The following is a 26,829-nucleotide window of genomic DNA, read 5'->3' as shown; positions in this document are numbered from 1 at the left end:
TAAGAGCATCCAAAGGTTCCCAGGGAAACAGCCTTACAGCCCTGAGGAATTTCAGAGGGAATAACAGCTTTAAACATCAAGAACTCCAGCTAAGTGACTAAGATGGCTCCTCCGCCATCAACTCTGCTGGATTGGCCATGTTGTCCAGATGGCCAACCACCATCTCCCAAAGCCCTACTCCGAACTCAAGAACGGAAAACGGGATGTTGGCGGGCAGGAAAAGAGATTGAAAGATGGGCTCAAAGACAACCTTAACAACTCTGGCATAGACACTGAGAAGTGGGAAGCCCTGGAGGTCAGCTGTGACCAGCAGTGCTGCAGAATTTGAAGAGGCACGAATAGAGGGCGAAAGAGAGAAACGTGCCAAGAAGGCACGTCAAGCCAACCCCGACCAGGACCGCCTTCCACCTTGAAACCAATGCCCTCACTGCGGGAGAACATGGAGGTCAAGAATAGGGCTCCACAGTCACCTACGGACCCACCGCCAGGACACCACCTTGGAAGACTATCCCACTCGGATCACCTAAGTAAGTAAAGTTTGTGTGGGCAGTTTGGCCTAATTCTATAATTGGTGGTGTTCAGGGTGCTCTTTGATTGTAGGTGAACTATAAATCCCAGCAATTACAACTCCGAAATGTCAAGGTCTATTTTCCCCAAACTCCACCAGTGCTCAAATTTGGGCATACTGGGTATTTGTGCCAAGTTTGGTCCAGATCCCTCATTGAGTCCACAGTGCTCTCTCGATTTAGGTGAACTACAACCCCAAAACTCAAGGTCAATGCCCACCAAACCCTTGGACATGGTAGTTCAGTGTGCCAAGTTTGGTTCAATTCCATCGGTGGTGGAGTTCAGAATGCTCTTTGATTGTAGGTGAACCATAAATCCCAACAAGTACAACTCCCAAATGGCAATGCTTATTTTCCCCAAACTCCACTAGTATTCACATTTGGGCACATTGAGTGTTCGTGCCAAGTTTGGTCCAGATCCCTCATGTTTTGAGTCCACAGTGCTCTCTGGATGGAGGTGAACTACAACTCCCAAACTCAAGGTCAATGCCCAGCAAACCCTTCTAGTGTTTTCTGTCAGACATGGGAGTTCTGTGTACCAAGTTTGGTTCAGTTCCATTGTTGGTGGAGTTCAGAATGCTCTGTGATTGTAGGTGAACTATAAATCCCAACAACTACAACTCCCAAATGGCAATGCTTATTTTCCCCAAATTCCACCAGTGTTCATATTTGGGCATATTGAGGATTTGTGCCACGTTTGGTCCAGATCCATCATTGTTTGAGTCCACAGTGCTCTCTGGATGTAGGTGAACTACAACTCCCAAACTCATGGTCAATTCCCAACAAACCCTTCCAGTATTTTCTGTTGGTCATGGGAGTCCTGTGTACCAAGTTTGGTTCAATTCCATCCTTGGTGGAGTTCAGAATGCTCTCTGATTGTAGGTGCAGTATAAATCCCAGCAAACTACAACTCCCAAATGACCAAACAAATCCACCAGTATTCCCATTTGGGCCAAATGTGGCCCAGTGAATGAGAATCCATCCTACAGATCAGATATTTACATGAGGATTCATAACAGGAGCAACATTATAGTCCTGAAGTTCCAAGGAAAGTAATGTTATGGTTGGGGGTCACCTCCCCGCCCTCCTCCAGGCCCAGCCTTTCCTTCCTCACTGAGGAAACGCCGAAGGACTCCAACTCCCAGGAGCCTCTGCTGCTTTGGCGGAGGGACAGGCATCCTGGGAAGTGGAGTCTACAAATCCTCCTATAGTCCCGCCCCTTTCTGCCCCGCCCACAGTCCCTCCTAGCCAATCAGGAAGAAGGAGAAAGGTGCCGCTTTTCTCGTCTAGCGTCACTTCCTGGGAGTTGGGCCTAGGAAGGCTTTGTTGGGAAGGAAGGAAGGCAGGAAGGAAGGAAGGCAGGCAGGTGAGTTTGGCCTTCTTGCGGCCTGCTCGGGGCCCGTACCGGTAGGAAAGAGGGCACACCGCTCCTGGGCACACCGGTCCTCCGACTCTTCGTGATCTCATGGACCAGCCCACGCCAGAGCTCCCTGTCGGCCGTCACCACCCCCAGCTCCTTCAAGGTCAGTCCAGTCACTTTCCCCAAAGTCCACCAGTATTAATGCTTCTTCCAGCAGTTTTCACCCAGCCTTGCATTCATCCAGCCCCGCACATCCTCGCATGATGTGTTCTGCATACAAGTTTAAAAGGTTGGGTGAGAGGATGCAGCCTTGCCGGACGCCTTTCCCAATCTGGAACCAGTCTCCTGTTCCGTGGTCAGTTCTGACTGTTGCTTCTTGGTCCTTGTACAGATTCCTCGGGAGAGAGGGAAGGGGGCTTGGGATGCCCATCCCACCAAGAACTTGCGACAGTTTATGATGATCCACACAGTCAAAGGCTTTAGAGTAGTCAATGAAGCAGAAATAGATGTTTTTCTGAAACTCCCTGCCTTTCTCCATTCTCCAGCATCTGGATATTGGCAATCTGGTCTCTCGTTCCTCTGCCTTTTCTGAACCCAGCTTGAACATCTGGCAACTCTCGCTCCATGTCTTGCTGGAGTCTTCTTCCTTGCAGGATCTTGAGCATTACCTTACTGGCATGAGAAATAAGGGCCACTGTACGGAAGTTTGAGCAGTCTTTCGCATTTCCCTTTTTTGGTATGGGGATATACGTTGATTTTTTCCAGTCTGATGGCCATTCTTGTGTTTTCCATATTTGCTGGCAAATGGCATGCGTCACCTTGACAGCATCATCTTTCAAGATTCTAAGTGTCAGCTTAGAATCCTAGAATTGGAAGACACCTCATGGGCCATCCAGTCCAACCCCATTCTGCCAAGAAGCAGGAATATTGCATTCAAAGCACCCCTGACAGATGGCCATCCAGCCCCTGTTATTTATTTATTTATTTATTTTGTCAGGAACAAACACTTGTGTTGCATTTTTAACAAACAATCAAACAAAACATAAAGTTTGCGAGTTTGGTAGTTGATTAAATGTCCTTTGAGCAGTATCTGGCCCCTTGGAGTGCCTCTGGTGTTGCTGCAAGAAGGTCCTCCCTGGTGCATGTAGCAGGTCTCAGGTTGCATTGCAGCAGGTAGTCAGTGGTTTGCTCTTCTCCGCACTCGCATGTTGTGGATTCCACTTTGTAGCCCCATTTCCGAAGGTTGGTCTGCATCTCGTGGTGCCAGAGCGCAGTCTGTTCAGCGCCTTCCAAGTCGCCCAGTCTTCTGTGTGCCCAGAGGGGAGTCTCCCATCTGGTATCAGTTCTGGGTTTGAGCTTGCCACTTTTGGACTCTTGCTTGCTGGGGTGTTCCAGCAAGTGTCTCTGTAGATCTTAGAAAACTATTTCTACATTTAAGTCATCGACATGCTGGCTGATACCCAAACGGGATGAGCTGGAGATGTCTCTGCCTTGGTCCTTTCACTATTGGCTGCCACTTCCCGGCGGATGTCAGGTGGTGCGATACCGGCTAGACAGTGTAATTTCTCCAGTGGTGTAGGGTGCAGACATCCCGTGATAATGCGGCATGTCTCATATGTGTGATTACGTAGTCGTAAGAGGTACCAATGCTTTGACGGGGGCGGGGGGGGGGGTGAGTTTACAGTATGTATATTGGAGCAGGGACTCTTTCTGACTGAGGATTCCTATTCAGGAAGGAGTTTTTCTCTTGCTACAGCTCTTGCTGTTCCCCAACCCATCTAAAACACAGACATGTGCCTTTCATCTCAAGAACAGAGAAGCATCCCGAGCTCTAAAGATCACCTGGGAAGGAATCCCACTGGAGCATTGCAGCGCACCCAAATACCTCAGAGTCACTCTGGATCTTGCTCTTACCTACAAGAAGCATTGCCTGAACATCAAGCAAAAACTGTGTGCCAGAAACAATATCATACGAAAGCTGACTGGCACAACCTGGGGATCACAACCAGATACAGTGAAGACATCTGCCCTTGCGCTGTGCTACTCCGCTGCTGAGTATGCATGCCCAGTGTGGAACACATCTCACCACACTAAAACAGCTCTTAATGAGACATGCCGCATTATCACGGGATGTCTGCACCCTACACCACTGGAGAAATTACACTGTCTGGCCGGTATCGCACCACCTGACATCCGCTGGGAAGTAGCAGCCAATAGTGAAAGGACCAAGGCAGAGACATCTCCAGCTCATCCAACTGTTTGGGTATCAGCCAGTACGTCAACAACTTAAATCTAGAAATAGTTTTCTAAGATCTACAGAGACACTCGCTGGAACACCCCAGCAAGCGAGAGTCCAAAAGTGGCAGGCTCAAACCCAGAACCTCAACCAATGGCTGATACCAAATGAGAGACTCCCCCCTGGGCACAGAGGACTGGGCGACTTGGAAGGCGCTGAACAGACTGCGCTCTGGCACCACGAGATGCAGAGCCAACCTCAAGAAATGGGGCCACAAAGTGGAATCCACGACATGCGAGTGTGGAAAAGAGTGAACTACTGACCACCTGCTGCAATGCACCCTGAGCCCTGCCACATGCACAATGGAGGACCTTCTTGCAGCAACACCAGAGGCACTCCAAGGGTCCAGAGACTGGTCAAAGGACATTTAATCAACTACCAAACTCACACACTTTGTATTTTCTCTGTTTGTTTGCTTTATTCTGTTAGAAATGTAATATATTTGACTGGCTGCCCTGACACGAGAAATAAAATAACAGGTCTGGGTTATCCTTCACTTTTCAAATGCAAATGGAAAGCACTGCTATATCACCAGAAGAGAGAAGGACATGGATCTGTTCCTCTTAGAATCAAACAGGCAATGCTATTGATGTTACTGGCTGAGAGGAGCATATCGATCATTGGTTCTCAACCTGTGGGTCCCCAGGTGTTTTGGCATAAAACTCCCAGATATTACAGCCAGTTTACCAGCTGTTAGGATTTCTAGGAGTTGGCGGCCAAAACATCTGGGGACCCACAGATTGAGAACCAATGATACAGATCATAGCTTTCAGTATGGCATGTTAAACAGATTAACGAGAGTCTAGGGCAGGGGTCCTCAAACTTTTAAACAGGGGGCCAGATTACTGTTCCTCAGACCATGTGAGGGCCGGACTATAGCACACTGCACATTGAATCATAGAATCAAAGAGTTGGAAGAGACCTCATGGGCCATCCAGTCCAACCCCATTCTGCCAAGAAGCAGGAATATTGCATTCAAATCACCCCTGACAGATGGCCATCCAGCCTCTGCTTAAAAGCTTCCAAAGAAGGAGCCTCCACCACACTCCGGGGCAGAGAGTTCCACTGCTGAACGGCTCTCACAGTCAGGAAGTTCTTCCTCGTGTTCAGATGGAATCTCCTCTCTTGCAGTTTGAAGCCATTGTTCCGCGTCCTAGTCTCCAGGGAAGCAGAAAACAAGCTGGCTCCCTCCTCCTCCCTGTGGCTTCCTCTCACATATTTATACATGGCTTTCATATCTCCTCTCAGCCTTCTCTTCTTCAGGCTAAACATGCCCAGTTCCCTAAGCCACTCCTCATAGGGCTTGTTCTCCAGACTCTTGATCATTTTAGTCGCCCTCCTCTGGACACATTCCAGCTTGTCAACATCTCTCTTGAATTGTGGTGCCCAGAATTGGACACAATATTCCAGGTGTGGTCTAACCAAAGCAGAATAGAGGGGTAGCATCACTTCCTTAGATCTAGACACTATGCTCCTATTGATGCAGGCCAAAATCCCATTGGCTTTTTTTGCTGCCACATCACATTCCTGGCTCATGTTTAACTTGTTGTCCACGAGGACTCCAAGATCTTTTTCACACGTACTGCTCTCGAGCCAGGCGTCCCCCATTCTGTATCTTTGCATTTCATTTTTTCTGCCAAAGTGGAGTATCTTGCATTTGTCCCTGTTGAACTTCATTTTGTGAGCTTTGGCCAATCATCTCTCTAATCTGTCAAGATCGTTTTGAATCCTGCTCCTGTCCTCTGGAGTATTGGCTATCCCTCCCAATTTGGTGTCGTCTGCAAACTTGATGATCCTGCCTTCTAGCCCTTCATCTAAGTCATTAATAAAGATGTTGAACAGGACCGGGCCCAGGACGGAACCCTGCGGCACTCCACTTGTCACTTCTTTCCAAGATGAAGAGGAAGCATTAGTGAGCAGTCTCTGTGTTCGTCCACTTAACCAATTCCAGATCCACCTCACCGTAGTTTTGCCTAGCCCACATTGGACTAGTTTCCTTGCCAGAAGGTCATGGGGGACCTTGTCAAAGAAGGCCTTCCTGAAATCCAGGTACGCTACATCCACGGCATTCCCCGCATCTACCCAGCTTGTAGCTCTATCGAAGAAAGAGATCAGATTAGTCTGGCATGACTTGTTTTTGATAAATCCATGTCTTATTTTGCTACTGTTATGAATCGTAATGTAAATATCTAATATGCATGATGTATTTTTTTTTGTTACAATCTGAACATAAAGCATAGTGATTAATCACAAAAACATAAATATAGGAAATAAATCTATATAAATAAAAATGTAATGTTCGTTTGTGGGATTAACAGAACTCAAAATCCACTGGACACCTAACAACCCAATGTATGTCCTTCACTCAAAAAAAAACAAAAAACGATTTTGTCATTTGGAAGTTGTAGTTGCTGGGATTTATAGTTCACCTACAATCAAAGAGCACTCTGAACCCCACCAACGATGGAATTGAACCAAATGTGGCACACAGTTCTCCCATGATCAACAGGAAATACTAGAAGGGTTTGGTGGGCATTGACCTTGAGTTTGGGAGTTGTAGTTCACCTACATCCAGAGAGCACTGTGGACTCAAACAATGATGGATCTGGACCAAACTTGGCACGAGCACTCAATACGCCCACATATGAACACAGATGGAGTTTGGGGAAAACAGACCTTGACATTTGGGAGTTGTAGTCACTGGGATTCACAGTTCACCGACAATCAAAGAGTATTCTGAACTCCACCAATGATGGAATTGAACCAAACTTGGGTTTGGTGGGCAGTGTCCTTTGGTTTTGGAGTTGTAGTTCACCTACATCCAGAGAGCACTGTGCACTCAAACAATGATGGATTTGGACCAAACTCTCCTTGATGAATTTACACCGTGTTAGTTGCATTTCAAGCAAATCTATATGTGATACCTTTTTTTACATTCAATATTAATCCTAGCCCAGAGGCCCCACCCGGGAGGCTTCTCCCTCCCACACGGAAGGGAAGGAACGAAAGAAGGAAGAAGGGAAGGAAGGAGGGAGGAAAGGGAGGGAAGGGAAGGGAGAAGGAAGGGGAAGGGGAGAGAAAGGGGGAAGGGGAAAGAAGGAAGGAGGGAGAAACCTGGCCCGGCGCGACCCCGCCTGAAGCTGCTTCGGAGGGAGAGAGAGAGAAACGCCACTGACGCAAGCAGCGAGGGGCTTTGCGCCAGGCCGCACGGGCCGGATAAATGCCCTCAGCGGGCCGCATATGGCCCGCGGGCCTTAGTTTGGGGACTCCTGGTCTAGGGGATCAAGAAGCAATTGGGACCAGTCTCTTTTATTTGGTCTTTGATTTCTGTCGTTTGGTCTAAAGGATTTTTTTTCTTTTTCCTAAACAAAGAAATTGGCAGAAGAATGAGAAACATAAGGAGCCAGCTGTAACAAAACCCGGTGCAGAAAAACAGGTGTTTGGGAAGCAAAAGAGAATGAAAACCAAAAGCATAACCCAAGTGGAAGAAGAGAAGAGCTCCTCTTCCTTCCAGCACACGGATCATTCTGAACCTCTAACCTCAGAATCAAATAACATGGAGTTTGGCGACTGTGGGGCAGTGTGCAAATGTCACGCACAGTTAAACATAGATGTCGGTCCTTACAAAGGGGGTAAACCATACAAATGCATGGAATGTGGAATGAATTTTAGTCGCTCATCATCTAAAGTCACATGAAAAAGTAATGCTACCCCTCTATTCTGCTTTAGTTAGACCACATCTGGAATATTGTGTCCAATTCTGGGCACCACAATTCAAGAGAGATGTTGACAAGCTGGAATGTGTCCAGAGGAGGGCGACTAAAATGATCAAGGGTCTGGAGAACAAGCCCTATGAGGAGCGGCTTAGGGAACTGGGCATGCTTAGCCTGAAGAAGAGAAGGCTGAGAGGGGATATGATAGCCATGTATAAATATGTGAGAGGAAGCCACAGGGAGGAGGGAGCAAGCTTGTTTTCTGCTTCCTTGGAGACTAGGACGCAATGGAACAATGGCTTCAAACTGCAAGAGAGGAGATTCCATCTGAACATTAGGAAGAACTTCCTGACTGTGAGAGCCATTCAGCAGTGGAACTCTCTGCCCCGGAGTGTGGTGGAGGCTCCTTCTTTGGAAGCTTTTAAGCAGAGGCTGGATGGCCATCTGTCAGGGGTGATTTGAATGCAATATTCCTGCTTCTTGGCAGAATGGGGTTGGACTGGATGGCCCATGGGGTCTCTTCCAACTCTTTGATTCTATGATTCTATGAAAAACACACACAGGAGAGAAACCACATAAATGCATGGAATGTGTGAAGTGCTTCAGCAAGAAAGCAAATCTACAGGTGCATCAAAGAATACACACAGGAGAGAAGCCATACAAGTGCATGGAATGCGGAAAGAGCTCAGCGATGGTGGATCATATAGTAAACATCTAAGAGGTCACACAGGAGAAAAACCATATAAATGTATAGAATGTGGAAAGAGCTTTAGTGACGGGACACAACTTTGTATACACCAAAGAACACACACAGGGGAGAAACCATACAAATGCATGGATTGTGGAAAGAGCTTCAGTCAGAACGGAAATCTACTTAAACATCAAAGAACACACACAGGAGAGAAGCCATACGAATGCATGGATTGTGGAAGGAGCTTCAGTCGCAATGAGACACTACATTCCCATCAAAGAACACACACAGGAGAGAAACCCTATGAATGCATGGATTGTGGAAAGAACTTCATTCAGAAATCAGCTCTCCGTGTACATCAAAAAAGCCACACTGGGGAGAAAACATACAAATGTATGGAATGTGGGAAGAGCTACACTGGAAGACAACATTTACATGTACATCAATACACCCATACAGGGGAGAAACCATACGAATGCATGGAATGTGGGAAGAGTTTCAGTGATAGGAGAGCACTGAATGCACATCAAAGGACTCACTCAGGTGAGAAGCTGTACAAATGCATAGAATGCGATAAAACCTTTGGGTCCCGTTCAACTTTACTGACACATCAAAAAAAAAAATCACAGAGGAGAGAAACCATACAAATGCATGGTGTGTGGAAAGCATTTCAGTTGGACTTGTTATCTGCATGTACATGAAAGAACGCATTCCGGAGATAAACCCTATAAATGCACGGAATGTGGAAAGAGCTTCAGTCAGATGGGAAATCTACGTGTCCATGAAAGGACACACACAGGGGAGAGACCATATGAATGCACAGAAAACTGGGAAAACATGTTGACTCGAGTATAAGCTGAGGGTGGGAAATGCAGCAGCTACTGGTAAATGTCAAAAGCCATGGTCTTCCCTGTAGTCACCTACGGATGTGAGAGCTGGACCTTAGGGAAGGCTGAGCGAAGGAAGATCGATGCTTTTGAACTGTGGTGTTGGAGAAAAGTTCTGAGAGTGCCTTGGACCGTGAGAAGATCCAACCAGTCCATCCTCCAGGAAATAAAGCCCGACTGCTCATTGGAGGGAAGGATAGCAGAGACAAAGCGGAAGTCCTTTGGCCACATCATGAGGAGACAGGAAAGCCTAGGGAAGACAATTATGCTGGGGAAAGTGGAAGGCAAAAGGAAGAGGGGCCGACCAAGGGCAAGATGGATGGATGGCATCCTTGAAGTGACTGGACTGACCTTGAAGGAGCTGGGGGTGGTGACGGCCGACAGGGAGCTCTGGCGTGGGCTGGTCCGTGAGGTCACGAAGAGTCGGAGACGACTGAACGAATGAACAACTGGTAAATGTCTTCACTGCCATCCATAGCATTACTAATGCCACATTTCTTGAAGGCGCATTGCACCATGTTCTCTGGATTCACAAACCCACTTTGTAGGTGTTTCATCCATATGTCCAATATCCTTCTTTGTTTTATTTACTTTATTTCTATGCCGCTTTTCTCAGCCCTCAGGCGACTCAAAGCGGTGAACAACATCAGTACAAAATATCACAAAACAAGTATAGGGCAATTAAAAACAATTATCACATAAATCATTAACATCAGTATAACAATCATTAGCGCCTCAACAGTAAAATCAGAATCCAGTCTCGTCATCCATTATTCCGTATTCCTATATTCAATTACACTGTTTAATCAAATGCGTGTTCGAACAGCCAGGTCTTCATTTTCCTCCGAAATGCCAGCAGGGAGGGGGCCAATCTGATATCTGCAGGCAGGGCATTCCACAGCCGAGGGGCCACCACTGAGAAGGCCCTGTCTCTCGTCCCCACCAAGCACGCCTGTGATGCAAGCGGGACCGAGAGCAGGGCCTCCCCATATGATCTTAGTGTCCTAGTCGGTTCATAGGAAGAGATGCGTTCGGAGAGGTAAGTAGGGCCAGAACCGTTTAGGGTTTTATAGGCTAAAGCCAGCACTTTGAATTATGCCCAGTAGCAAACTGGTAGCCAGTGGAGCTGACGCAACAGAGGAGTAGTATGCTCCCTGAGTGCCGATCCTGTTAGCACCCTGGCTGCCGAGTGCTGGACCATTTGAAGCTTCCGAGCAGTCTTCAAGGGCAACCCCACGTAGAGAGCGTTGCAGTAGTCTATGCGGGATGTAACCAGAGCGTGGACTACCGTGGCCAAGTCAGACTTCCCGTGGCCAAGTCAGACTTTTATGATGGATGAATGCCATGACCTCACCTTTTCAAGGTCTTTTGGCAACTTCTGTGAACTCTTTTTCTTTGCTGCAAACACAGGGCAAACGTATTCATGAAGCGGGTACACCATCCTTCTGACGCAACAAAATTTTCAATGCCTGGTGCTTTTAACTGGTCATCTTTAACCATCTGAAAAGCACATGAATTCCCATGCGTGTTACGCTGTGACCATTGTGACGACATTCCGTAACCCATTTATGTAGTTCCGTCTCTAGAGCCCTATATGAAGTTGGTAAACCACGTCGAGCTTTTTTTGACTTCGGAATCTTTTCCAAGTCAGCTTTCATTTTCTGCCATTCCCTCACTTGTTTTTCGTCAACACAAAATTCCCTACTTGCAATCATGTTATTGCTTTCTTCTGCTCTTGACACAACCTCGAGTTTTAAACCAACTTTGTATGACCTGTGTGATGCTCCATTTCTGAACTACTGGTATATCACTAGAGTGATTGTGGCGTAGCTGGCTGAGTGTCAACTGCATAAGATCACTCTGACCAAAAGGTCATGAGTTCGAAGCCAGCCCGGATTGGAGTGGGCTTCCAACCAATTATGTGTAGCTTGTTGTCGACCTTTGCAACCCGAAAGACAGTTACATCTGTCAAGTAGGAAAATTAGGTACCACCTTATGAGGCCATAAAAAAGACTCCAGCACAGCACTCCAGCAAAAAAAGCATGCGGGGAATGCGGAAGTACTAAATCAGCGTCGCAGATGAACGATGAAAGTGACAGCTCCCCTGGTGGCCAGAAAAAGTTAAATACCCTCTGTGTATGTCTGTATATGTTGTGTGTCAAATTGGCATTGAATGTTTGCCATATATGTGTATATTGTAATCCGCCCCGAGTCCCCTGCAGGGTGAGAAGGGTGGAATATAAATACTGTAAATGAATGAATGAATGAATAAATAAATAGAGTAGGGAGGAATCTGTGATGTTATTGATGTTCCTGACTGAGAGTAGCATATAGAAAAGGGATGGTCAATTTCGATATGGTATGTTAAAAGGATCAAGGGGACTCTGGGAGATAAAGTAGCAGCTGGATCAGTCCCTTATTAGATTATTGGTTTCTGTGCTTTTGTCTAATGGAATTTTCTTCTTTTCCCTCAAAATAGAAACCAGTGAGAGAATGAGGACCACAGGGAGCCAGCCATAACAAAGCCTGTCATAGAATCGCAGCCTTTTGGAAGGCAAAAAAGAATGGAAACCAAAAGCAGGACCCATGTTAAAAACCTGAAGACCTCCTCTTCCTTCCAGCATCTTGATCATTCTGAAACTCCAGCCTCAGAATCAAATAAAACTGACTGTCCTGACTGTGGGAGACTTTGCAAATGCCATGCTCAGTTAAACATAGATACCAAGCTCTACAAAGGAGATAAATCATGGAAATGCATGGATTGTGGAAAGAGCTTCGCGTGCAGTGGAGGTCTGCGTTCCCATCAAAGGACCCACACAGGGGAGAAGCCGTACAAATGCATTGAGTGTGGAAAGAGCTTCCGTAATAGTGGAAATTGTGATAGGCATCGAAGGACTCACTCAATGGACAATCCACATAAATGCATTGAATGTGGAAAGAGCTTCAGTCGAAGTGACAATTTGCGTTCCCATCAAAGATTACACGCAGGGGAGAAGCCATATAAATGCATTGAATGTGGAAAGAGTTTCTGTGAGAGTGGGAAGTATAGAATCCATGTAAGGACCCACACAGGGGAGAAGCCATACAAATGCATGCAATGTGGAAAGAGCTTCAGTGATAGTGGAGATTGTAAAAAGCACGTAAGGATCCACACAGGAGAGAAGCCATACAAATGCATGGAATGTGGGAAGAACTTCATTCAGAGGGCACATCTGCGTTGCCATCAAAGGACCCACACAGGGAAGAAGCCATATAATTGCATGGAATGTGGGAAAAACTTCAGTCGGGGTACACACCCGCGTTCCCATCAAAGGACCCACACAGGGGAGAAGCCATACAAATGCATGGAATGTGGAAAGAGCTTCTCAGGTAGTTGCAGCTTACAATTACATCAAAAATTCCACACAGGGGAGAAGCCATATAAATGCATTGAATGTGGAAAGAGCTTCCGTGAGAGTGGGAGTTATAGAACTCATGTAAGGACTCACACAGGGGAGAAGCCATACAAATGCTTTGAATGTGGAAAGAGCTTCCGTGATAGTGGGAATTATAGAATCCATGTAAGGACTCATACAGGGGAGAAGCCATACAAATGCATTGAATGTGGAAAGAGCTTCCGTGATAGTGGGAGTTATAGAATCCATGTAAGGACTCATACAGGGGAGAAGCCATACAAATGCATTGAATGTGGAAAGAGCTTCCGTGATAGTGGGACTTATAGAATCCATGTAAGGACTCACACAGGGGAGAAGCCATACAAATGCTTGGAATGTGGGGAAAGCTTCAGTCAGAATAGATCATATAAGAAACATCTAAGGACTCACACAGAAGAAACCATATAAGTGCATGGAATGTGAAAAGTCCTTCAGCAATAGTAGCTCATGTAGGAAAATTGAACATCTTACATGGGTGAAACCATGGGAATGCATGAAATGTGGGACGAAAATCAGTGGACATACTCATTCTGTTTTGAAATAGCAACCTTCTTAAGCCTCTGCTAATTATTTGTTATGTACATAATTGCTTACTGTATTATATGTGTGTGTTGCTTTGCAATTTTACCTAATCTGTTTGTTATGGGAGGAGCTGCAGACTCTGTGATCAGAACTAGACATGTTCAAGACTCAGACTCCATATTAGTTAGTAGAAGTCAGTAGACTCTTAGAGTACAACCCAGCTTGTAACTCTATCGAAAAAAGAGATCAGATGAGTCTGGCATGACTTGTTTTTGATAAATCCGTGTTGACTATTCGCGATGACTGCATTTGTTTCTAAGTGTTTGCAGACCGCTTCCTTAACAATCTTTTCCAGAATTGATGCCAGGCAAGATTCTGGAAAAGATAGTTAAGGAAGTGGTCTGTAAACACTTAGAAACAAATGCGGTCATCGCTAATAGTCAACATGGATTTATCAAAAACAAGTCATGCCAGACTCATCTGATCTCTTTCTTCGATAGAGCTACAAGCTGGGTAGATGCGGGGAATGCCGTGGATGTGGCGTACCTGGATTTCAGTAAGGCCTTCTTTGACAAGGTCCCCCATGACCTTCTGGCAAGGAAACTAGTCCAATGTGGGCTAGGCAAAACTACGGTGAGGTGGATCTGTAATTGGTTAAGTGGACGAACCCAGAGGGTGATTCTCCCCAATGCTTCCTCTTCATCTTGGAAAGAAGTGACGAGTGGAGTGCCACAAGCAGGGTTCGGTCCTGGGCCCGGTCCTGTTCAACATCTTTATTAATGACTTAGATGAAGGGCTAGAAGGCAGGATCATCAAGTTTGCAGACGAAACTCAATTGGGAGGGAGAGCCAATACTCCAGAGGACAGGAGCAGGATTCAAAACGATCTTGACAGATTAGAGAGATGGGCCAAAACTAACAAAATGAAGTTCAACAGGGACAAATGCAAGATACTCCACTTTGGCAGGAAAAACGAAATGCAAAGATACAGAATGGGGGACAAGGCCTGGCTTGAGAGCAGTACGTGTGAAAAAGATCTTGGAGTCCTTGTGGACAACAAGTTAAACATGAGCCAACAATGTGATGTGGCGGCAAAAAAAGCCAATGGGATTTTGGCCTGCATCAATAGGAGCCTAGTGTCTAGATCTAAGGAAGTAATGCTACCCCTCTATTCTGCTCTGGTTAGACCACACCTGGAATATTGTGTCCAATTCTGGGCACCACAATTCAAGAGAGATATTGACAAGCTGGAATGTGTCCAGAGGAGGGCGACTAAAATGATCAAGGGTCTGGAGAACAAGCCCTATGAGGAGCGGCTTAGGGAACTGGGCATGTTTAGCCTGAAGAAGAGAAGGCAGAGAGGAGATATGATAGCGATGTATAAATATGTGGGAGGAAGCCACAGGGAGGAGGGAGCAAGCTTGTTTTCTGCTTCCTTGCAGACTAGGACGCGGAACAATGGCTTCAAACTACAAGAGAGGAGATTCCATCTGAACATGAGGAAGAACTTCCTGACTGTGAGAGCCGTTCAGCAGTGGAACTCTCTGCCCCAGAGTGTGGTGGAGGCTCCTTCTTTGGAGGCTTTTAAGCAGAGGCTGGATGGCCATTTGTCAGGGGTGATTTGAATGCAATATTCCTGCTTCTTGGCAGGGGGTTGGACTGGATGGCCCATGAGGTCTCTTCCAACTCTTTGATTCTATGATTCTATGAGAGGAGACATGAAAGCCATGTATAAATACATGAGAGGAAACCACAGGGAGGAGGGAGCAAGCTTGTTTTCTGCTGCCTAATTTCTCTACTTACCGCTCAAGCGGTTTTCAAACTGCTTAGATAAACAGTAAGCTGGGCTGACAATCGGGAGCTCACGCCGACCTGGGGCTTTGAACTGGCAACCTTTCAGTTGGTACATCTTATCATTGCTGGTGATTTACCAGCTGTGCTAAAGCCTGGCCAATGCTCACCTATTTTAATCATTATTACTATGATAGATGTTTTAATGTTGATTATGTTTTTAATGTATCATGTTTTGTGATTATTTGTATCCTGTTTCCTACTTTGATGTTTAAGTCTTTCATGCGATTAGCTCACTGTTGTCATTATTTGTATTTGCTGTATTGCTTTACTGTATTTGCATTTGCCTCGGCATTGAATGTTTTCCTTTTTGTGTGTAATCCACCCTGAGTCCCCTCTGGGAGATAGGGGTCAGTCTATAAATAAAAATGATGATGATGATGATGATGATTATAGAAGGCACAACCTTTTTTGAAAAATAATGTTCACCAGCATTCATGCAAGGCAACTAGGTCTCTCAGTTGTTAAACTAATGTACCTAGGTATGCTCCATGCATGTTCAACATCTACACAAATGACCAGCCACTGCCAGAAGGGACAGAGAGTTTCATCTATGCTGATGATCGTGCCATTACTGCTCAAGCAGGGAGCTTTGAGATGGTAGAACAGAAGCTTTCCGAAGCTCTAGGTACTCTTACTGCCTATTACAGGGAAAACCAGCTGATCCCCAAGCCATCCAAAACATAGACATGTGCCTTTCACCTTAAGAACAGACAAGTATCCCGAGCTCTGAAGATTACTACCTGGGAAGGAATCCCACCGGAGCATTGCAGCGCAACCAAATCCCTGGGAGTCACTCTGGACTGTGCTGACCTACAAGAAGCACTGCCTGAACATCAAGCAAAAAGTGGGTGACTCCCAGATACTTGGGTGCGCTGCAATGCTCTGGTGGTATTCCTTCCCAGGTAATAATCCTCAGAGCTCGGGATGCTTGTCTGTTCTTAAGGTGAAAGGCACATGTCTGTGTTTTAGATGGGTTGGGGATCAGCTGGTTTTCCCTGTAATAGACTGTAAGAGCACCTAGAGCTTCAGAGAGCTTCTCTTCAACCATCTCAAAGCTAGGTTCTTGTGGGTTTTTCCGGGCTATATGGCCATGTTCTAGAGGCATTTTCTCCTGACGTTTCACCTGCATCTATGGCAAGCATCCTCAGAGGTAGTGAGGTCTGTTGGAAATAGGAAAAAGAGCTCTTCTCTGCTGGAGCTAGGTGTGAATGTTTCAACTTACCACCTTCATTAGCATTTGAAGGCCTGGCTGAGCCTGGAGGAATCTTTTGTTGAGAGGTGTTAAGATGTCGGTGATCCGGAAGCTCAAATTGGTACAAAATGCAGCTGCTCAGCTTCTTGCGGGAATTCCAATGAGATGCCACATAACCCCAATCTTACTACAGCTGTACTGGTTACCAATTGAGCACTGGATCACTTTCAAAGGGATGGTACTCACCTTTAAGGCCTTGCATGGTCTGGGGCCGATGTACCTGAGGGACCGCCTCACCCCCTACCAACCCCAGAGATCCCTCCGTTCTGAGGACCAAGATCTATTGGAAGTCCCCAGTGTCAAGACCTTGCGTCTAACAGCAACCAGACGCAGAGCCTTCACAGCAGTGGCACCATCGTTCTGGAATACTCTGCCACCTGAAGTCCGTGCCCTGCAGGACTTACCAGCTTTTTGCAGGGCATGTAAGACATACCTGTTTCGACAGGCTTTTAATGTTTGATACTGCTGTTTTTAAATTGTTTTAAATTGCTTTTAAATTTTAGCTATTCTTGTAAGCCGCCCCGAGCCCCAAGGGAGTGGCAGCATATAAGTTTAATAAATAAATAAATAAATAAATGTGCCTGGTTGTTTCCTCTCTGCTATTTTGCTGCTGTAATTTTAGAGAGTTTTTTAATACTGGTATCCAGATTTTGTTCATTTTCATGGTTTCCTCCTTTCTGTTGAAATTGTCCACATGCTTGTGGATTTCAATGGCTTCTCTGTGTAGTCTGACATGGTGGTTGTTGGAGTGGTCCAGCATTTCTGTGTTCTCAAATCATATGGTATCAGCCATTGTTTGAGCTTCTAGGTTTGAGCCTGCCACTTTTGGACTCTCGCTTGCTGAGGTGTTCCAGCGAGTGTCTCTGTAGATCTTAGAAAACTATGTCTTGATTTAAGTCGTTGACGTGCTGGCTGATACCCAAACAAGGGATGAGCTGGAGATGTCTCTGCCTTGGTCCTTTCACTATTGGCTGCTACTTCCCGGCAGATGTCAGGTGGTGCAATACCGGCTAAGCAGTGTAATTTCTCCAGTGGTGTAGGGCGCAGACACCCTGTGATAATGCGGCATGTCTCATTAAGAGCCACATCCACTGTTTTAGTGTGGTGAGATGTGTTCCACACTGGGCATGCGTACTCAGCAGCAGAGTAGCATAGCGCAAGGGCAGATGTCTTCACTGTGTCTGGTTGTGATCCCCAGGTTGTGCCAGTCAGCTTTCATATGATATTGTTTCTAGCACCCACTTTTTGCTTGATGTTCAGGCAGTGCTTCTTGTAGGTCAGAGCACGGTCCAGAGTGACTCCCAGGTATTTGGGTGCACTGCAATGCTCCAGTGGGATTCCTTTCCAGGTGATCCTCAGAGCTCGGGATGCTTGTCTGTTCTTGAGATGAAAAAGGCACATGTCTGTGTTTTAGATGGATTAGGGATCAGCTGGTTTTCCCTGTAGTAGGCAGTAAGAGCACCTAGAGCTTCGGAAAGCTTCTGTTCTATCGTCTCAAAGCTCCCTGCTTGAGCGGTAATGGCACGATCATCAGCATAGATGAAACTCTCTTCTATCCCTTCTGGCAGTGGCTGGTCATTTGTGTAGATGTTGAACATGGATGGAGCAAGCACGCTCCCCTGAGGCAGGCCGTTCTTCTGTTTCCGCCATCTGCTTCTCTGGCCCTGGAACTCAACAAAAAAGCTCCTGTTTTGTAGCAGGTTTCCTATGAGGCGGGTGAGGTGGTTGTCCTTTGTGATATTATACATTTTTCTCAGGAGGAGGCAGTGGTTTACGGTATCATAAGCCGCTGACAGGTCTATGAAGACAGCTCCTGTGATCTGCTGCCTTTCAAAGCCGTCTTCTATGTGCTGAGTCAGGTTCATAACAAGGGATGATCAGTCCTTAAGATTGTTGGCATCCAGCCATTCCTTCCCTCTCCAAAGAGAGAACCAACTGCTGACTGACAGTTACAACTGTTGGCCTCAGCAGCCAGCCAGAGGCGGCAGCCAATCAGAACCCTGCCCGCTGACACGCTCAGCCAATCCCCTGCTGACACATCTCTTGCCATATCACGTGGTCCTTTTTCAAATCCTAACAGCAAGGACCTTTCCTCCAGCGAGAGGAGCAGCAAGATCCCAGAGAGGCAGGAAGTGCAAAGCAGGAAGGAAGGGTGGAAAGGGGAGGAGAGGAGGACCCCCTCCTTGTCTCCCTGACGTCACTTCCGGGTGGGAGGACCTTGGGGCTCTTCCTTTCTTGGGAAGAGAAGGGAGGGAAGGAGGGAGGGAGGTGAGCATGGCTGGAGATGGAGGGACAATTTGGGGTGTCAGGAGGCAGAGAAAGGAATCCCAGGGAGCAGGGAAGGGGAAGGGGAGGAGCCAGGCTGTGTGTTTGTGTGTGTGTATTCTCCTTGCAGCAAGCCTTTCTTCTTCAAATTCTGCAGCACTGCTGGTCACAGCTGACCTCCAACTGGAGCCCCATCTTCTCCAGGTTGTTTCCTTCCCATTCATTCAGGTGCCTGCAAGGAGTGCAGAGGAAAGTGGTGGTGGTGGTGGGGGGTTGCAAATGGGGCTCTCATGGGGGCCATGGAGAGGGTCAAGTGGGTGAGAGGAAGGTAGGGAGTTCTGCCCCCTGAAAAGGGAAGGGGTTTCAAGGAGGAGAAAGAAGAAGGGAGTCATTAAGGAAGGGACTTTTTGACACCCCCCCCCCCCAACAGAGGCAGAACCCCATTTACCTCCCCCTCCCCAAAAAGAGGCTGCATTCTCTCCTCATCTCTTCTTTCCTTGGGTGGGTGGAACTGGGAAACCCTGGCCCATGAGCGCTCCAGTTGGAGGTCAGCTGTGACCAGCAGTGCTGCAGAATTTGAAGAATTTTCCTTTTCTCTTCCCTTCCTTCCACTCTTCCATCTTCCCTTCCTTCCCTTTTGTCTTTCCTTCCCCCTTTCCTCCTTCCCTTTCTCCCTCTTTCTCTTTCCATCCTTCCCTTCCTCCCTTTCATCCTTCCGTCTCTTTCCTTCTTCCTTCCCTTCCTTCTATCTTTCCACCCTTCCATCATCCCTTCCTTCCATTTTGTCTTTCCTTCCCCCTTTCCTTTCTCTCTCTTTCTCCTTCCATCCTTACTTTCCTCCCTTTCATCCTCCCTCCCTTCTCTCTTTCCTTCCTCCTTCCCTTCCTTCCCTTCCTTCAACCCTTCCATCTTCCCTTCCTTCCCTTTTGTCTTTCCTTCCCCCTTTCCTCCTTCCCTTTCTCCCTCTTTCTCCTTCCATCCTTACCTTCCTCCCTTTCATCCTTCCGTCTCTTTCCTTCCTCCTTCCCTTCCTTCTATCTTTCCACCCTTCCATCATCCCTTCCTTCCCTTTTGTCTTTCCTTCCCCCTTTCCTTTCTCCCTCTTTCTCCTTCCATCCTTACTTTCCTCCCTTTCATCCTCCCTCCCTTCTCTCTTTCCTTCCTCCTTCCCTTCCTTCCCTTCCTTCTACTCTTCCATCTTCCCTTCCTTCCCTTTTGTCTTTCCTTCCCCCTTTCCTCCTTCCCTTTCTCCCTCTTTCTCCTTCCATCCTTACCTTCCTCCCTTTCATCCTTCCTTCTCTTTCCTTACTCCTTCCCTTCCTTCCACTCTTCCATCTTCCCTTCCTTTTGTCTTTCCTTCCCCCTTTCCTCCTTTCCTTTCTCCCTCTTTCTCCTTCCATCCTTACCTTTCATCCTTCTGTCTCTTTCCTTCCTCCTTCCCTTCCTTCTATCTTTCCACCATTCCATCATCCCTTCCTTCCCTTTTGTCTTTCCTTCCCCCTTTCCTCCTTCCCTTTCTCCCTCTTTCTCTTTCCTTCCTTCCCTTCCTCCCTTTCATCCTTCCGTCTCTTTCCTTCTTCCTTCCCTTCCTTCTATCTTTCCACCCTTCCATCATCCCTTCCTTCCCTTTTGTCTTTCCTTCCCCCTTTCCTTTCTCCCTCTTTCTCCTTCCATCCTTACTTTCCTCCCTTTCATCCTCCCTCCCTTCTCTCTTTCCTTCCTCCTTCCCTTCCTTCCCTTCCTTCAACCCTTCCATCTTCCCTTCCTTCCCTTTTGTCTTTCCTTCCCCCTTTCCTCCTTCCCTTTCTCCCTCTTTCTCCTTCCATCCTTACCTTCCTCCCTTTCATCCTTCCGTCTCTTTCCTTCCTCCTTCCCTTCCTTCTATCTTTCCACCCTTCCATCATCCCTTCCTTCCCTTTTGTCTTTCCTTCCCCCTTTCCTTTCTCCCTCTTTCTCCTTCCATCCTTACTTTCCTCCCTTTCATCCTCCCTCCCATCTCTCTTTCCTTCCTCCTTCCCTTCCTTCCCTTCCTTCTACTCTTCCATCTTCCCTTCCTTCCCTTTTGTCTTTCCTTCCCCCTTTCCTCCTTTCCTTTCTCCCTCTTTCTCCTTCCATCCTTACCTTTCATCCTTCTGTCTCTTTCCTTCCTCCTTCCCTTCCTTCTATCTTTCCACCATTCCATCATCCCTTCCTTCCCTTTTGTCTTTCCTTCCCCCTTTCCTTTCTCCCTCTTTCTCCCTCTTTCTCCTTCCATTCTTACCTTCTTCCCTTTCATCCTTCCCTCTTTCCTTCCTCCTTCCCTTCATTCCATTCCTTCTACCCTTCCATCTTCCCTTCCTTCCCTTTTGTCTTTCCTTCCCCCTTTCCTTTCTCCCTCTTTCTCCTTCCATTCTTACCTTCCTCCCTTTCATCCTTCCTTCTCTTTCCTTCCTCCTTCCCTTCCTTCTACCCTTCCATTTTCCCTTCCTTCCATTTTGTCTTTCCTTCCCCCTTTCCTCCTTCTCTTTCTCCCTCTTTCTCCTTCCATCTTTACCTTCCACATAGAATCATAGAGTTGGAAGAGACCTCCTGGGCCATCCAGTCCAACCCCATTCTGCCAAGAAGCAGGAATATTGCATTCAAATCACCACCGACAGATGGCCATCCAGCCTCTGTTTAAAAGCTTCCAAAGAAGAAGCCTCCACCACACTCCGGGGCAGAGAGTTCCACTGCTGAACAGCTCTCACAGTCAGGAAGTTCTTCCTAATGTTCAGATGGAATCTCCTCTCTTGTAGTTTGAAGCCATTGTTCTGCGTCCTCCCTTTCATCCTTCCTTCCTTCTCTCTTTCCTTCATCCTTCAGGTCCAGTGGGCTTTGTGTGTTGAAGATACAATGGAGACCTGTGAGAACGTGGACTCTGGGTAAGGTTCCTTTGCCTTCAAAAAATAGATGTATAATTTCCCCCTTGTGTTATCAATCTGGGATTGCAGATCATGTCCCTTCATCCCAGCTGTGCCAGGCCTGAGTTTATGTTCAGTGTGAAGCTGCATTTTTAGCTGGTGTGATACCCACAGAGTTCATCCCCAGGCTCCAAAGGGCCATGCAGAGCCTTCCACTGCTCCTCACTGCATTTCTTTTATTTATTTCGGTTTCTTCTACCCCACCCTTCTCACCCCGAAGGGGACTCAGGGCGGCTTAGAAAGGCATAATTCGATGCAAACATCACATAACACAAAATAACATCAATTAGCAGTTACACAGTTAAACAACAATTCCTGCATTACAAGCATAAAACCAATAAAACAATACAAACCTAATTACTCCTCATAGACGGTCAGCGTTTGCTATCTCATAGTCCAAATTCCAATTCCACATTGTCAGTCCCAATCGTCTGGTTGTCCTTATCTAGTTGTCAGATTGCCCAAAGGCCTGGTCCCATAACCACGTCTTTACCTTCCTCCTGAAGGAGAGGAGGGATGTTGATGCCCTAATTTCCCCCGGGAGTGAGTTCCACAGGTGAGGGGCCACCACTGAGAAGGCCCTGCTCCTCGTCCCCACCAACCTCACTTGTGATAGCGGTGGGGTCGAGAGCAGGCCCCCCCCCCCCAGATGATCTCAAATTCCTGGGTGGGACGTAGAGGGAGATACATTCGGACAGATACACTGGACCGGAACCGTACAGGGTTTTGTAGGTCAAAACCAGCACCTTGAATTGTGCTCGGAACTGAACTGGCAGCCAGTGGAGCTGACACAACAGGGGGGTGGTGTGCTCCCTGTATGCCGCTCCGGTGAGCAATCTGGCTGCCGCTCGCTGGACCAGTTGAAGTTTCCGAACAGTCTTCAAGGGCAACCCCACGTAGAGTGCGTTGCAGTAGTCTATTCGGGATGTAACAAGAGCGTGGACCACTGTGGCCAGATCAGACTTCCCAAGGTACGAGCGCAACTGGTGCACAAGTTTTAGTTGTGCAAAAAGCTCTCCCGGCCACCGCTGAAACCTGGGGTTCCATGCTTAGCAATGAGTCCAGGATCACTCCCAAGCTGCGAACCTGAGTCTTCAGGGGGAGTGTGACCCCGTCCAGGACAGGCTGTAACCCTATGCCCTGTTCGGCCTTACGACTGACCAGTAGGACCTCTGTCTTGTCTGGATTCAGTTTCAATTTGTTAGCTCTCATCCAGTCCGACACAGCAGCTAAACACCGGTTCAAGGTCTGGACAGCCTCCTTGGTGACAGGTGGGAAGGAGTGACAGATCTGGACATCATCTGCATAGAGATAACACCTCAATGCAAAACTCCGAATGATCTCCCCCAGCGGCTTCATGTAGATGTTAAACAACATTGGGGACAGAATAATACACTTTATTTATAACCCATTACCATCTCCCCAAAGGGGACTCGGTGCGGCTAACGTGAGGCCAAGCCCAAAATAATACAACATAATAAACACACAATAACAAAATACATCATAACAAAATATAAAATAATAAAACCAACAATATAAAACAGCATGGTAAAACCAGACACAGAGGGCGGGCCAAATGTATGAGGTAAAATGTTAAAAAAGTTTAAACCCTGGGTGAGATAGGGATAAAAATGCATTTGCAGGAAAGGAGCCCAACAGGGAAGGACCACCGGATTTAGCCATTTTAGGGGTGATAATAATAATAATAATAACAACAACAACAACATTATGTAACACGTTTTTTGTTCCTCAGTTATAAATGTCATTTCCTAATTGCTTTTATCATACAAAACATGGGAAGAGATGATTAAACAGTGAAAACTTAGTTTTTGATGGGACGTCCTGCAGTACATTTTGCTATAATTTTCCAGTGAGTGTCTCATAGAGTCTCAACCAATTCAACATAGTTTGTGGCAGACACAAAAATGAACTTTCTGGAGTAGAACACCTCACTGCCATAGATGCAGGCGAAACGTCAGGAAAAATGCCTCTAGAACATGGCCATATAGCCCGAAAAAAACCCACAATAACCTAGAACAACTATTTTCGAAGTGAGTACCCCACAATTCATAGAATTATAGAATCAAAGAGTTGGAAGAGACCTCCTGGGCCATCCAGTCCAACCCCATTCCACCAAGAAGCAGGAATATTGCATTCAAAGCACCCCCGACAGATGGCCATCCAGCCTCTGTTTCAAAGCTTCCAAAGGAGCCTCCACCACACTCCGGGGCAGAGAGTTCCGCTGCTGAACGGCTCTCACAGTCAGGAAGTTCTTCCTCATGTTCAGATGGAATCTCCTTTCTTGTAGTTTGAAGCCATTGTTCCGCGTCCTAGTCTCCAGGGAAGCAGAAAACAAGCTTGCTCCCTCCTCCCTGTGGCTTCCTCTCACAATTACATTGAGTGTAATTGCTGTTTTAATGTTTTAATGTTTTATTGCAATATGAAGTATGATGTTTTATTGACTGTATGTGATACTATGGTTGGAAACCGGTCTGAGTCCCTCAAGAGAGGTGAGAAGGTCGGTATACAAAACTTTTAAATAAATAAATAAACATATTTATACATGGCTTTCATATCTCCTCTCAGCCTTCTCTTCTTCAGGCTAAACATGCGCAGCTCCTTGAGTCGCTCCTCATAGGGCTTGTTCTCCAGACCCTCGATCATTTTAGTCGCCCTCCTTTGGACACATTCCAGCTTGTCAATTTCTCTCTTGAATTGCAGTGCCCAGAATTGGACACAATATTCCAGGTGTGGTCTAACCAATATTCCAGGTGTGGTTTTGTCCTTTAGAAGGATGATAAAAAGTGATAAAAAGTCTTTGGGACTGTGTATTGAGGCAGCGATAGGAACCCTTAGTATGCCAACCGAATTCGATATGGTTTTTGAAACAGTTTTAACTAGTGGATTTTAACATCAAGATGAGTGATTTTAATGCATTTGTATGTGTATGGTCTAATATGTTTCGGCATTGAATGTTTGCCGTTTATATGTTGTGCTCCGCCCTGAGTCCCCTTTGGGGTGAGAAGGGCGGAATATAAATGCTTTAAATAAATAAATAAATAATAATATATGTCATTTATTACCTATCTGTCCTGATGGCTTGGAGTGGGTCGGGTACAACAAATTCAAAAACAAATGAACATAAAAATGCAATGAACAACACAATTACATAGATAAACACACACACACACACACATCTATTTATATGAAAAGATATACCAAACGCAGCTACAGAATTAACAAGAAAAATGTTGGGATCTGCCCCTTAGTTGACTATTGCTTTCTGTGCTTTCTTCTAATGGGATTTTCTTCTTTTTCCTCAAAAAAGAAATCAGTTGGAGAATGAGAACCTCAGGGAGCCAGCTGCAACAAAGCCAAAGAGGATGAAAACAAAAAACGGGATCCAAGTGAAAAATATAAAGAGCTCGTCTACATGTGAGCGGACTGATCAGTCAGAACCTCTAACCTCAGAATCGAGTAAAATGGAGTGTCCTGGCTGTGGGAGAGTTTGCAAATGCCATGCACAGTTAAACATAGATGCCAGGCTCTCCAAAGGAGATAAATCGGGGAAATCCATGGATTGTGGGAAGAGCTTCAGGGGGAGTGCACATCTGTGTTGCCATCAAAGAGCCCACACAGGGAAGAAGCCATATAAGTGCATGGAATGTGGGAAAAGCTTCAGTCAGAATGGACATCTGCGTTCCCATCAAAAGACCCACACAGGGGAGAAGCCATACAAATGTATTGAATGTGGAAAGAGCTTCTGTGACAGTGGAATTTTGCGTATACATCAAAGAATACACACTGGCGAGAAGCCATACAAATGTATGGAATGTGGGAAGAGCTTCAGTGACAGTAGGAATTGTAGAAGGCACGTAAGGACCCACACAGGACAGAAACTCTATAAATGCATGGAATGTGGAAAGAGCTTCAGCCGGAGTGACCATTTGAATTCCCATCAAAGATTGCACACAGAGGAGAAGCCATATAAGTGCAAGGAATGTGGAATGGGCTTCAGTCAAAGTGTAAAGCTTCTTTACCATCAAAGGATCCACATGGGAAACAAACCTTTTCAGTGCAGGGAATGTGGAAAGAGCTTCACTGATAGTCGAACATGTGATGAACATCTAAAGATACACTCAGGAGAGAGACCATACAAATGCATGGAATGTGGGAAGAACTTCATTCAGAGGGCACATCTGCGTTGCCATCAAAGGACCCATACAGGGGAGAAGCCATATAAGTGCATGGAATGTGGGAAAAGTTTCAGTCGGGGCACACATCTGCGTTCCCATCAAAGGACCCACACAGGGGAGAAGCCGTACAAATGCATGGAATGTGGAAAGAGCTTCTCAGAAAGTTGCAGCTTGCAAGTACATCAAAGATTCCACACAGGGGAGAAGCCATATAAATGCATTGAATGTGGAAAGAGCTTCCGTGAGAGTGGGAGTTATAGAACTCATGTAAGGACTCACACAGGGGAGAAGCCATACAAATGCTTGGAATGTGGGGAAAGCTTCAGTCATAATGCATCATATAAGAAACATCTAAGGACCCACACAGAAGAAACCACATAAGTGCATGGAATGTGGAAAGGCCTTCAGCAATAGTAGCTCATGTAGGAAGCATTGAACAACTCACATGGGTGAAACCATGGTAATGCATGAAATGTGGGACGAAATTCAGTGGACATACTCATTCTGTTTTGAAATAGCAACCTTCTTAAGCCTCTGCTAGCTATTTGTTATGTACATAATTGCTTACTGTATTATATGTGCATTGGTTTGCAATTTTACCTAATCTCTTTGTTGTGGGAGGGTCTGCAGACCATGAGACCAGGACTCAGACTCCATTTTAGTTAGTAGAAGCCAGTAGACCAGTGGTTCTCGACCTTCCAAATGGTGCAACCCCTTACTACAATTCCTCATGTTGTGGTGACCCCCAACGATAACATTATCTTCATTGCTACTTCATAAATGTAATTTTGCTTCTGTTATAAATTGTAATCGTATCAGATATGCAGGATGTGTTTTCATTCACTGTACAAAATT

At 46.3% G+C, this 26,829-nt stretch overlaps 2 protein-coding genes and 1 pseudogene across 3 annotated transcripts; all 3 read left to right on the top strand.

The window, feature by feature from the left end:
* The first annotated feature begins 1,827 nt into the window (after window positions 1–1,827).
* LOC132766269 (zinc finger protein 709-like) lies at window positions 1,828–13,841 on the top strand. Of its 2 annotated transcripts, none has more exons than XM_067465057.1 (2): window positions 1,828–1,932; window positions 11,993–13,841. In XM_067465057.1, exon 2 carries the CDS (start codon window positions 12,078–12,080, stop codon window positions 13,353–13,355), a length of 1,278 nt encoding a protein of 425 aa, XP_067321158.1. In that variant the 5' UTR covers window positions 1,828–1,932; window positions 11,993–12,077; the 3' UTR covers window positions 13,356–13,841. The 2 variants fall into 2 exon arrangements, with proteins under 2 accessions (XP_067321158.1, XP_067321157.1); XM_067465056.1 differs by having other exon boundaries at window positions 1,828–2,089.
* LOC132766239 (zinc finger protein ZFP2-like) lies at window positions 8,478–9,555 on the top strand (annotated as a pseudogene).
* LOC132766278 (zinc finger protein 883-like) lies at window positions 12,818–26,829 on the top strand. Its single transcript, XM_067465058.1, has 3 exons — window positions 12,818–12,882; window positions 21,681–21,739; window positions 25,107–26,829. The coding sequence occupies exons 2-3, from the start codon at window positions 21,711–21,713 to the stop codon at window positions 26,353–26,355; spliced, it is 1,278 nt and encodes a 425-aa protein (XP_067321159.1). The 5' UTR covers window positions 12,818–12,882; window positions 21,681–21,710; the 3' UTR covers window positions 26,356–26,829.

This window comes from Anolis sagrei, chromosome 2, assembly GCF_037176765.1.
Source record: "Anolis sagrei isolate rAnoSag1 chromosome 2, rAnoSag1.mat, whole genome shotgun sequence".
NCBI classification, from domain to species: Eukaryota; Metazoa; Chordata; class Lepidosauria; order Squamata; family Dactyloidae; genus Anolis; species Anolis sagrei.
This window is presented reverse-complemented; position numbering and strand designations above follow the sequence as displayed.